The sequence below is a fragment of the Cryptomeria japonica genome, chromosome 4 (assembly GCF_030272615.1).
Source record: "Cryptomeria japonica chromosome 4, Sugi_1.0, whole genome shotgun sequence".
NCBI lineage: Eukaryota > Viridiplantae > Streptophyta > Pinopsida > Cupressales > Cupressaceae > Cryptomeria > Cryptomeria japonica.
Genome location: NC_081408.1, coordinates 523,776,986 through 523,789,419, shown reverse-complemented (window position 1 = coordinate 523,789,419; position 12,434 = coordinate 523,776,986). Strand labels below are relative to the sequence as shown.

The following is a 12,434-nucleotide window of genomic DNA, read 5'->3' as shown; positions in this document are numbered from 1 at the left end:
ATATTCAAGTGAAAAGGGTTAATCAAGGTTAGTAAAATAATGTGCAATTCATGTGCCTTAAGTATATAGTTTCCATTTGAATGCAATTAAATAAGTCATTATAGATGCTTTAATCTATCTAAGAATTAATGAAAAAAGGATTAATGTCAATCTAATAAATTAGCTTCAATGTCATCTACACAATTATTGACATGAAATAGTTGATATAGGCAACTATATAATATCTTCATTTAACACCCTACTTGTAGTGTGGATATTAAGAATAAGGATAGATAAAAATGGAAGTACTTATGTCAAATTTGTTCTTTAGTGTTTGATTCAAGAGTTCCTCATGATAGTTAATAATGAACAACTCATTTAGACTTTAAGGTAGGGGACATAGATTAATGTATCCTTTCAAGGGAAAATTATAATGCCATGATTCATGTTCTTGGTCATTATCATATATATTTGGATATCTTTATATTATCAAATAGTTTTCTATTATTGACCGATGAGGAGTTGAGAATGAATTAGTATTTGAATCTTGCATGGTCCCAAGTTATTTCCTAAATATTAATGCTTACCTACAGTTTTATATGCTTATACATGCTTCCTCAATCTTTTATGCTCTCTCTCTCTCTCTCAATGAATGTGGCAATGTGTTGGATGATAAAACTCAAAGAAGAATGTAAAATTGGCATGTTAGAGTTGGTTTGATATTTTTTTAAATGCTTGACTTATATTGATTCAAATGCTTGATCCATGTCTTCTTGGGTGATCAAGGAATTGATGTTCATGTTGAGAGCAATTGAGAGAAATACAAAATGAAAGTCAAATGTGATTGATTCCTTGTGTGTAATCATATGATTGCATTTGATCTCTTGGCATATGCTTACTAATTGAATCACCATTTCACACTCTCTTCCATATCATCGTGCCAACACATTAGCATATTAGAATGTAGATACACTATGTCGCACTAGATTCCATCACCCTGCCGGATTCAAGTTGCTAGACAACCTCATGTAGGGTTAGTGGTTCTTCCTGTCATGAAGAACTTTGGGGAAGCATAATTGCTTTGTGGTTGGGTGGAAAAGTGCTCTGACAATGTTCTCACCTGTGGTGTGCTCATGGGATATAGATGTCAGAATCTCCTATTAGGATTATCATTAGCTATGTACATTATGTATTATTGTAAACAACCTGATAAATGAAATAATCTTCTTATGTTTTCCTATCTCTTGGCTCATGTACTTTGAAAATATGTCAAAATATAATTTTATGTCTCTATTTTAATATATATTTGAGCAAGTCATATTAATGTGTTCTTAATTATGTGTGATATTAAGTGGAATTATGTAATTTAATATTTTAAATAAATGGAAATCCTTACAAAGAAACACCTATAAGGCCTTTAAAATTGACTTTGAAACTTTCATTTGAGACTTTTAGAAATGGAAACTTTAATATCTTTAAATCTAGACATGATCTTGCAACAAAAATTTATCAACATGCTTACTAGCCAATCCCTAACTCTAGGGAAAGATTTGGAGCAATCCATGCTCAAATGTAAACTTACTATAAATAATAACCTTATGTAATTACAAGGTTGTAATACCATTTTCCTAATAGAATTAACACTCTATTCCTATAAAATTATATAAGGGAGAACCTATTTGACTCTATTTGCTATTAGTTTGGTGATGTTTTTGTACACTATGTTGTAGAGAGAGATTGGTTTGTAGTCTTTTGATGCCTCCAATTTAGCTTTTTTGGGGATTAATAAAATGAAGGTGCTATTGGAATCTCCTAAGATTAGCTTATTTTACCTTGACCCTTTAATGAATTTAACCAAATCTATCTTTAAGATGTGCCAAAAGTCCTAAAATAACCTTGTAGGGAGGCCATCTAGGTCGAGAGCCTTGTTGAGGCCCATTTCAAAGACTACCATTCCAACTTCCTCTTCTAAAAATGATAATATTATTAATTTGTTCTACCTCTCATCAAGCTTGGTTAGAATATGTTCAGGATCTCTTGTCTGCACAGATCTTGCAAGTTTGGCTCCAAAGATAAGATGTTTTTGTAATATATAAATACTACTTCTCTGATCTCCTTTGTAACTTGGATACTCCTTCCATCGACATCCTTCATATTTGAGCTTCTACTAATACTCCTTTTCACTTTGGTCATCAAGTGAAAAACAATTGTGTTCCTTTCTCCCTCCTTCAACTAGCATTCTGTGGACTTTTGTCTCCAAAATCTATCTAACATCTCATCATAACTGGTCTAGAGGAATTTTATTTTGTATATTGGTTAACATTCATTCCTTCTTTTATCACTGTTTCATTTAGGTGATGCTAATTCCTCTTCTAGATTGAGCTTTTTTGCGAAGATATTTTTGAAATGCTTGTAGTTTTAGTCCTTAATTTGTTCTTTCACATGTTCTAGCTTCCTCTACAAATGGTGGATCTTAGATCCGCCCACCTTCAAGGACTTGGTCCACCATTCCTCCACTCTACTCCATAGTTTATTGTCTCTTAACCACTTGCACTGAAATTTAAACATGCATCTTTTATATGGGCGAACTTGTATAAAATGGAGCATAACAAGAAAATGGTATGAGTTGGTAAGAGGTAGGATGGAAGCCTCATAGGTGCATTGAATATATTCTCATTCCCCCAAAAGGAAGAATTTATCAAAAAAAATTGCAATACTAGTGAAGCCCATTCCTCTATTAGTCCATGTGAAGGTGCCTTTCTTGCGGTAGACATCTTGCAAGTGATTCTCAATGACAAATGTTTGAAATTTTATTTGAGTTTAAGTGACTCATCTTCACCCCCATTTATTTTCTATCCCATTCATTGTGGTATTGAAATCACCCAATATTTCTATCTTTTCCTCTTTGTGAGTTTAAAGGATGTTAATGATTTGTACCATACCTCACGCTTAACAATTGTTATGGTTGGACAAAAGGCATTTTGGAGGAAGACATTGTTTTGTTCATTATTTAATTTTTCTTTGGCTAGTTGTCAATTTGTATTTTGTACCACTTCTTCTACACTAAGTATGTTATGGTTCCACATCAAACCAAGACCTCTGGACACAACCTTAGCCACTTTGAATAACTCCTACCATTGTCTCCGCTTTGTCAATAGAGCCTTTGCACTAGCCTGATCCAATTTTGTCTTTCACAAGAAAACTATATCTACTTTAGCTTGATTAACTTGTCATTTCAAACATCTTTTGTTAGGGATATTTAAGCCCATGATATCCTATGTTTGGGTCATCATGACAAGTGGGGAAGGGACACTCCCTTTCTTGATCTTATTTTTATTTTCCCTTTGGTGTTTGCTATGATTTTCAATGTGAACTTATTTGAATTCCTCACTTTTGATCTTTTCTCCCCTAGTTTTGGTATAACTTTGGTTGATAGGCTTTGGCCTATCATTCTATTTTCTAGAATTTATTCCTCTTCCTCTCTTAAATAATTGTCCTCCTCTTCATTTTAGAAGGTTATTTCCTCATCTAGGGTATCCTTGGGGTGGATATTGTCCTTGTTCTCTACTTCCATGATGGTTGCAATATTCCACACTACTGCATTACAGAGTTTATCAACACCCCATAATTGATCTTAGATCTTGGGAGCCCCTCTTTGCAAACTATCTCCAAGGTTCCCTAGATTTTTGGAGTCTCTCCTTCTTTATCATAGGTTTAGTGGTTGAGGGTTAATCCTCTTCCCTCTGCCATAATGATATTAATCATAGCTTTACCCTACTCTCCCTTTTATTCATCAAGTAACCCTCTTCCTTTGAGATCTAGTCATTTGAGTTCCCTCCTAATAAGTCATTCCTACCTCCATCTTGATCCTTGATTCAAGATTCCCCTAAAGTACACATTTAAAAATTATTTTGAATCTAAGCCATCTACACTATTGGATATTGTCTATGGTTTTTGTTCCCCTAGCTTTTCCTAAATCTAACATTCTTCTTTTGAGTGCCTCTTACTTGCATGTTTTGCATAAGATCTTTTTCTCATCAATTTCAATCTTTTGGTTTCACACTTCAGATGCAGATAGAATATTTATCTCCGTCATGCATACATACTATAATCCTTGTCCTCTATGGATTCATCGACCTTCACAAAGGCCCATGTTGTTATTGATCTCCCTAAGAGTTTTCTTTCCATAGTATTTTGATGGTAAGTTGTACAATCTTAACTAGATAGGCATGTTCAAGATTTGTTCCTTTAGGGGGTTGAAATTCCATTCCCGGTCCTTGATATATAAGACCTAGCTACCCATCATGTATGGCCCCTGGTTCAAGATATACTGCTTTGTTCTACCTATTAGGCATTCTACCAAGAAAAATATGTTAGGGAGAGTTTTGAGGGATATCCCCTATCCCCAATTTGTGTTGCACCATTTTCTGATCCTAATTAGCGTTGACCATTTGCCACCCAATTTCATGAAGATATATTTCTCCTTTAGATTTGCTAGAATTTTGGCCCTTCTTCACCTTCTAAAGAGAGAACACAACAATTATTTTCTACCCTAGAGGAACAAGGAATTTCACTTGCACCTATAGCTAGGTTATTTATTCCTTCTCCTATTGGTCAATCCCTCCTACGTGTGAACCTCTTGGGTCTAAGGTTTCGCTTGTTCCATCCTCTTTCTATTGGATACCATCCTTGGTTGTTGTATTTGTTTCACCATCCATCTTCGTATCCTCAATGCCTTTTTTCTTTGTGTCGGTGATCCTTCCATCCCCATCTCTCCTTTCTTCTCTCCTCATTTTGTCTCCATGCACATGCTCCATTATGGCCGCTCTTGTTGTCTCTCGATTTCTCTAAATCCTTTGTAGGCATGAAAAAGTTTTTTTGGTGCTCTCACTCTATTTCCCTTTAATCCTTGATTATGATTTACAATTTAATTACAAAATCTCATTTCTTGTTCTACATAACACAAGTGCATTTTGTGGAGCATGACATATGATGTATTTCATGTTTCACTAAACATGATCACATCTTGTGGAATATGAGATGCTATGTTTTATAACAAAAAGCTATAATCTCAATTCTTAAAAATAAACATTCCCTCTATCTTCTTTGTATATAAATTACTCCTCTCTCTCTATATTTAAATATGTGTATGTATGTATATATATGTGTATGTACACATATATATGTGTGTGTATACATACATGTACATACATACATATATGTATGTATGTATGTATGTATGCATGTGTGTGTGTATGTATGCATGTACATACACGTATATGTACATACATACATACATACATGTATGTGTATATATGTGTGTATATATATATGTATATATACATATACATATATGTATGTTACATACATACATACATACATATACATGTCTGTATGTATGTATATATGTATATACATGTATGTATGCATGTATGTATATATGTATATACATGTATGTATGCATGTATGTATGTATATGTATGTATGTATGTATGTGTGTGTGTGTATCGCTCCTAAGTCTATAACAATAGGTATAAATGAGAAAAGATAGAGTGCATGTTGGTTCCCTCCGACCCAAGGTTGATTGAAGTTCAATTTTGATGGCATCTCATGAGGGAATCCTAGCCCCTTGGGTGCTAGGTTTATTGTCCGTAATCACATGGGCTATATGGTTTTTTGGGGATTTGTAAAGCTACCAATTGGTACCAATAATGATGTTGAGAATGCAACCTTGTTGACTAGTTTGAGAGAGTGTCAAGAGAAGGGATTGATGGACCTCGACATTGATGGTCACTCTCTCAATGTCATCTGGGCAATTACCACAAGTACGATGGCGAATTGGGAGTCCCAGATGTGGCTTGATGGTATAAAAGACATACATGGCAAGTTTGGTTGCTATTTAGTGTCACACGTTTATATATAAGCTAATGGCTCCACATACTTTCTTTCTAATCATGCGATTGATTAGAGTGCAGAGAGGATTATTGCAGAAAATTTGGTAGTTGGAATTGATTGTGATAGAGGGTAGTGGCAGATGGTGTGGATGTGAGATAGAGGCTATCCAAACCTTGTTGTAAACTAGGAATCAAACCCATTCACATCAACATACATTAGGGAAACAACCAATAGGACCAACTACAAACCCCTAGGAGAGTTGGGCACATGGATTTATTTATTTCCTTCTAGTGATTTGATATGAATTAATAAGATTGAATGATGAAATGATAGAACTAGGTCTATACCTGCAAAATTGATAGTAATCAACATAAATAGTAAGCTACAAAATAAATATGCAAAATCGAAGAACAGATCTAGAAACAAGGATCATAAAGGAACTCGTGTCTACAATTTGAGCCTAAAAATGTTGGACTATGTGACTAGGTGTCTTAGTCCCAAAGGTGTTTGATTCATATATTGTGAATAGATTTGGGATCAAGATGTCACTCAAATTATCTCCTTGAAATTTCTTAAAAAAAGTGTCGGACTATGTGGCTAAGCCACAGTGTCTAGGGTTTTCTGCTTATTCATAGTGTAGATCTCTTTGTCTTATTATATACTTTCTAAATATATAATCCTTCAATGTCAAATTTGAATCCTGCACATGCAAGAGAGTGAAAATGGTGTTGGTAGATATATAGGGGTTTTCCTAAGTCAAACCAAGGTTGGACTTAACCATACAACAATGATAGATAGAAAAAGAGAGTTTACCCTTGTAGGGCAAAGGCTGAAACCTTAAAGAAATTAGAGAGATAAGATTTCCACAGTCCATGCTAGATTCATATATTGTGCTTCTGGATTTAACTATGTAGATTTTTTTTTGCATCAACGTTTCGAATCACACTCTGTGATTCATCATCAGGATGATAGAGCTGTAGGAGTGTGATTCAAAAAGTTGATGCAAAAAAAATTCTACATAGTTGAATCTAGAAGAACAATATATGAACCTTAAAGAAATGTTGAATTGAAATGTTATACCTTTGCTAATAAATCTTCTTGCCTTGAAGTCTTCATGAAAGGTTGATTTTTCTAGCTAGAAGATCATTTATGCTTTCACATAAACTTGATTATGAATGCCATCTTGAATGCTTGAAAATATGAATACTTGACCTCTCCTTCACTACCTTGAAGATGCTTGATTGTTTGCTCAATGCGAATCCAATTACTTGATGAGAGATGTTTCAAATAAGGGGATAAGACTTGATTTTATACTCAAGCTCACGAATGATAAGTACGAAGGAGGCCGATATCGGGAGCATTATCCCACTCAACATTTCCAACCATTAGAGGGTTCAAATTTGGGCCCTTTTTTGTTGGACTATGTCACTAAGCACATTAGTCCCTTGGACTAGGACACTAGGCACCCTAGTCAAGTCCTTCCTTGACTAAGAATTGAGTCAAAAAGTAAAGGCAAGTGAAAATATCAGGGGCAAGAAAGGAGAAACACCAAAGTGAGCTCTAAATGAGTTATGAAATTATATGAGGATATAATTTGTGACACTGTATCTAGTCCACACTTTTGCAAGAGTATGAATTTACACTCATACTCTAAGTAAAGTACAAGATAGCATCAAAAGTCTTAAACCAAGACATTGAAGAGACAAGAAATACCAAGCCCCTAAGGACTCAAGATTTCATCAATTTCTAAAACATCAAGATAAAAGGAGCAAAATGATCAACACAAGGAGCATGCAAGAATGAAGAAGAGATATGGGTTCTAGGTCTAATAAGGAGCTGCTTACTATGAGCCCTATGAGAAGAGAGAGAAAGAGAAGAGTCACGACTTCTTGGTCTAGTACTTGGAGCTTCTTAGGGTCATGTTAGCAAAAAGAGAGATTACAAAGCAAAGCCTCAATTTATTAAATAATCTTACAAAAAGTGACTACAAAATGGGTGTTGTAGCATGCACCAAACATAAAGATTAGAAAACAAAGCCTCATCTTGCAAAGTCATCTAAACAAAAAATCGGCTACAAAATGTTTGTTGCAACATGCACCAAGCATATCATGGTTTGTGATCAAAGTTTACAAACCAAGCCTCATGGTCTGTGCACAAAGTGTATCATATAGTAGAGTATATGAAACCATGTTAAAGCAATTACGTACACCTTACCTGGAGCAATTGCTTTAAGGTAGCATACATTGATCCAAAAGACGAGCACACCACGACAATGAAATGCCCCCAAGAATTGGCAAATCAAAGGTGATGATTCACAAAACACAAAAGAGAACAAAAGGGATCCACTGTCTATGGCCAATATGCACATTAGATAAATCATGTATATCAAGTGTGATTGTATTGAAATAAATGATGTATATCAAGTGTGATTGTATTGAATTGACCTCATCCCTCAAAGGCAATGGAACTATGAGCACAATGGAAGAAGAGAACATAAGATGAACAACACAAGTCTTCTTAGGTTAACATGGAAGAGACCAAAAAGAAGATCTCAATACTTTGTATCGTCTCCAAGTCGACGACACATTTGAGCACATTTACAACAAGATCACATTTACGACACATGTGTACAACATATAAAAAAAATGAGATACAAATAGAGGAATGCCAAAACAAGATTTGTCCCTTCATTGCCTTGTGCCAACGAAGCAACAAGGGTCATCTAAAGAGAGCTTAACAAAACACAAAGACACACCAAGCATCACAATACGCGAAACATACAAGTGAAATATATTTAGTCATAATATATCGAAAAAATCTCTTTTCAAATATAATTGAAATATTTTGAATGTATTCAATTATTAAATAATTAAATTTTATAAAAAATTTAAAATTTATGTGAAATCTTCTAGTATAAGATTTAAAATTTTATTCTAAAAATTTGAACATTATTCTAAAATGATTTTATTCATCTGTTATCGCAAGGTTTAGTAGATGTACAAGATTTCAATTGTTGTTGTCCCTGCACGCCTACACTGGCGTTTATTATGGTTTCAAAACAGCAATAGGAATTGACTAACAGGTATTGCACATTTTACAAACACCTCGCTACTATCACACTGTACAAAAGATCCATTTTGGTTTCACCTCGCTACTATCACACTGTACAAAAGATCCATTTTGAAACCAAAATAGCCGCCGCGTACACTAAGCTGTGTGAGCCCAGCTCGCAGATAATCGGGATAACACGTTTTACAGAACCATATCTATTCTGGGTATAGCGTGGAAGGAAGAATCAATGGATTCTGCCGCCCTGCCATTTACGAATTCCTCGATTAGACCACATCCTGCCCCTCAAAATATCCATTTGAAGCCCTCGAAAGTTTCTGCAACTTTCTGCAGATGTGAACACAGCCCCCAATCATCATCCTCATTAGCGAATGCAAACAGCGGTGCAGTTCGCCAGCTGCCCACTCGCTACACCTCAAATAAGCTGTTCCGGGCCCTCAAGAAGGAAAAGGATCCTTTGAAGGCCTTTACAATGCTTCAAGGGGCCATAACCCAAAAGGGGTGCAGTCCTGGCCTTTCAGTCTGCGAATTGCTCATTTATCGCCTGGGCTGTGCAGGGCATTTGGAGCAAATGCGGGATGTTTTGAGCTTAATGAGTGAACCAACAGAGAAAGCCTTCTGCAGCGTCACTATGAGCTACGCCAAAGCGCACATGGTCGACCAGGCCCTTGGAGTCCTTGACGAAATGGAGGTAGCACGATTCCCACCCACTAACAAAATCTACAACATTTTGCTGAATTTTCTTATTAATGAAAACAAGTTTACTATGGTGGAATCACTGTATTCAAAAATGATGACTGTTGGGATCCAACCAGATGTTAAGACCTTCACTACATTGATCAAAGCCCAATGTAAGGTTGGCAACATGGCTTCTGCGTTGAGTTTGTTGAAAAATATGTCTTCCGACTTTGGTTTGGTCCCTAATGAAGTAACATACAATACTCTTATGGCTGGGTTTATTCGGGCGGATAGGATAGAAGAGGCTTTGGAGTTGTTGAAGGAAATGAAACTAAATGGGTGCACTCCTGATATTGTGAATTACACAACGCTAATTAATGGATTCTGCAACAAGGGCAAGATGGATGAGGCTGCCAAATATCTAGAGGAGATGCACGGAAACGGGCTATGCCCCGATATTGTGACTTTAAGTTCAATAATCAATGGGTTATGCAAGCAGGGCTGGGTGAATGAGGCTGCCAAGCTTCTAGAGGAGATGCATGGAAGCGGGCTCAATCCACATACTGCGACTTTCAATACACTAATAAATGGGTTCTGCAAGCAGGGAAGAATGGAGGAGGCTGTTAAATTGCTGGAGGAGATACGTGAAAATGGGCTCTACCCAAATACTGTGACTTTCAATATACTAATCAATGGGTTTTGCAAGAAAGGAAGAATGGAAGAGTCTGTTAAACTTCTGGAGGAGATGCGTGGAAGTGGGTATTACCCAGATGCAGTGACTTTCAATACAGTAATCAATGGGTTCTGCAAGCAGGGAAGAATGGAGGAGACTGTTAAACTGCTGGAGGAGATACGTGAAAATGGGTTTTACCCAAATACTGTGACTTTCAATATACTAATCAATGGGTTTTGCAAGAAAGGAAGAATGGAAGAGTCTGTTAAACTTCTGGAGGAGATGCGTGGAAGTGGGCATTACCCAGATACAGTGACTTTCAATACAGTAATCAGTGGGTTCTGCAAGCAGGGAAGAATGGAGGAGGCTGTTAAACTTCTGGAAGGGATGCGTGGAAGCGGGCATTATCCAGATACTGTGACTTTCACTACACTAATCAATGGATTCCGGAAGCAGGGAAGCATGGAAGAGGCTTTTAAACTTTTGGAGGAGATGCGTGGAAATCGGTTTTTTCCAGATTCTGTCGTTTTCAATCAGTAATAAGTAGGTTATGCAGAGCAAGACACCTAGACAAGGCAACAGGCTTACCTGAAAAGATTGTAGGAGAGGGCATTAAGCCTGATGCTTTTACATATATTACTGTAATTTTAGGTCTGTGCATTATGGGGAGGTCCCAAGAGGCAAGAAGGCTTCTGGACGAAATGGCTGTGACATGAAAAATTGCCCTCCGAAGCCTCCAATATTTCTAATCTGGAGTTATACAAGGGTTAACAGTGTATGTTTTTTCTTTCTAAATTACAAATTGTCCATTGACTAAACTATGCCATAATTGTAAATTTGAATTTTTCTATATTAGATTGGATTTCTGGCAATGTTAATGACACCACTATTTTTTCCTTTCAGCGACCTTGGTGAGTATGTGGATCAATTGTTGGAGTTGTCGACCATTGGATGTAGCCCTAACTTTGTAGCACTCCAGATGATGGCAGGGGATTTCCAGCATGAAATACAAAAACTGGCACAATTAAGTGTGACCGTGACTCTGGAAATTTTTCGATTAAGGGGATCTAGATAAATATCTCTACAACCTGAATCATTTCCAATTCAATAGGTCTTGCTTTTTATCGGAGGTCATGTGAAATGATTTAGTATCTTTGCAGTGACGATTGTTTTATGATTTGCTTGGTTATATAGTTAGCGTATTGATGACTTCTGGTTTTGTTAATGACCCTAATAATGTGGAGCAAGTTGAGAATCTTTTATTGGTGAATTATGTTGCAGCTAATGACAGTTTGATTTCTGTCACATCTTATATTAAGAATTTACCTCTGTGCTCTCATGTAAATTCTTGAACGACGCCAAACTGTTGGATGAAGAAGATTTCTGAAAGCTTTTATACTTACATGCTTTCCTTCAGTTCAAACTGCTCAAATGTTTTGAAGATTTAGTGGAAGAGTTGAAAAATATATATGGGGCCTAACCTTGAGCATTAAAAGTTTTAGGTGAACAAGCTTGATCAGATCTACTGGAAACGCCAATTGGACAACCTTCCACAAACACTGCCATATGAGATATTGCACAAGATATTAAAAGTAAAGTACAACTCTTTTAGTAGAAAGATAGGAAGTGTTTTCGGATGTTGCTCATTACTTGGTGCAAGAAGACAAACATTTGGCCTTGACATATTTGGAATGACTATATTTCACTGCTTTGGTTTGCCTTGAAATTCTCCTCCATCAAATTGAATTTGCTGATGCTGGTTTCAATGATGGAATCCAGCACTATAAATGTCCATTTCATAGGGAATTTGTTATTCAGATTGTAAGGGCATTCTCTCTATAGTCAATATCAAGTGCTCAACTAATTTTCCCTTGAGTATGAACATTTTCTGGATTTCTTTTTTATCTAATGAATTTACTCGCAGGTAAAAGAGGTATATGTATTAAAGATTTTAGACTTGAGTCAGAAATATTACCATGTAATGTTTTTCATTCCAATGTTTTAAGTCTCCTTCGTGACCCCTTGCCAGGGATATTACAAGATCAATGATATGGTTTTTGGATTGCCCTCATTACTGTTTAAATACAAGAAATTAGGGTAGTAATTAATAATTAGAGGAAAATTGATCATATAATTTAGA

The 12,434-nt window shown here is 36.0% G+C and overlaps 1 protein-coding gene across 1 annotated transcript in view; it reads left to right on the top strand.

Moving 5' to 3' along the window:
- Positions 1 to 12,178, top strand: part of LOC131069005 (pentatricopeptide repeat-containing protein At5g55840-like) — a 33,835-nt gene extending 21,657 nt beyond the window's left edge. Inside the window, exons 4-5 of the mRNA XM_059219253.1 lie at positions 9,093 to 11,069; positions 11,198 to 12,178. Of these exons, the coding sequence (XP_059075236.1) occupies positions 9,093 to 10,834 (1,742 nt within the window). The 3' untranslated portion in view covers positions 10,835 to 11,069; positions 11,198 to 12,178. The remainder of the gene's footprint in view (positions 1 to 9,092; positions 11,070 to 11,197) is intronic.
- The last annotated feature ends 256 nt before the right edge of the window (positions 12,179 to 12,434 follow it).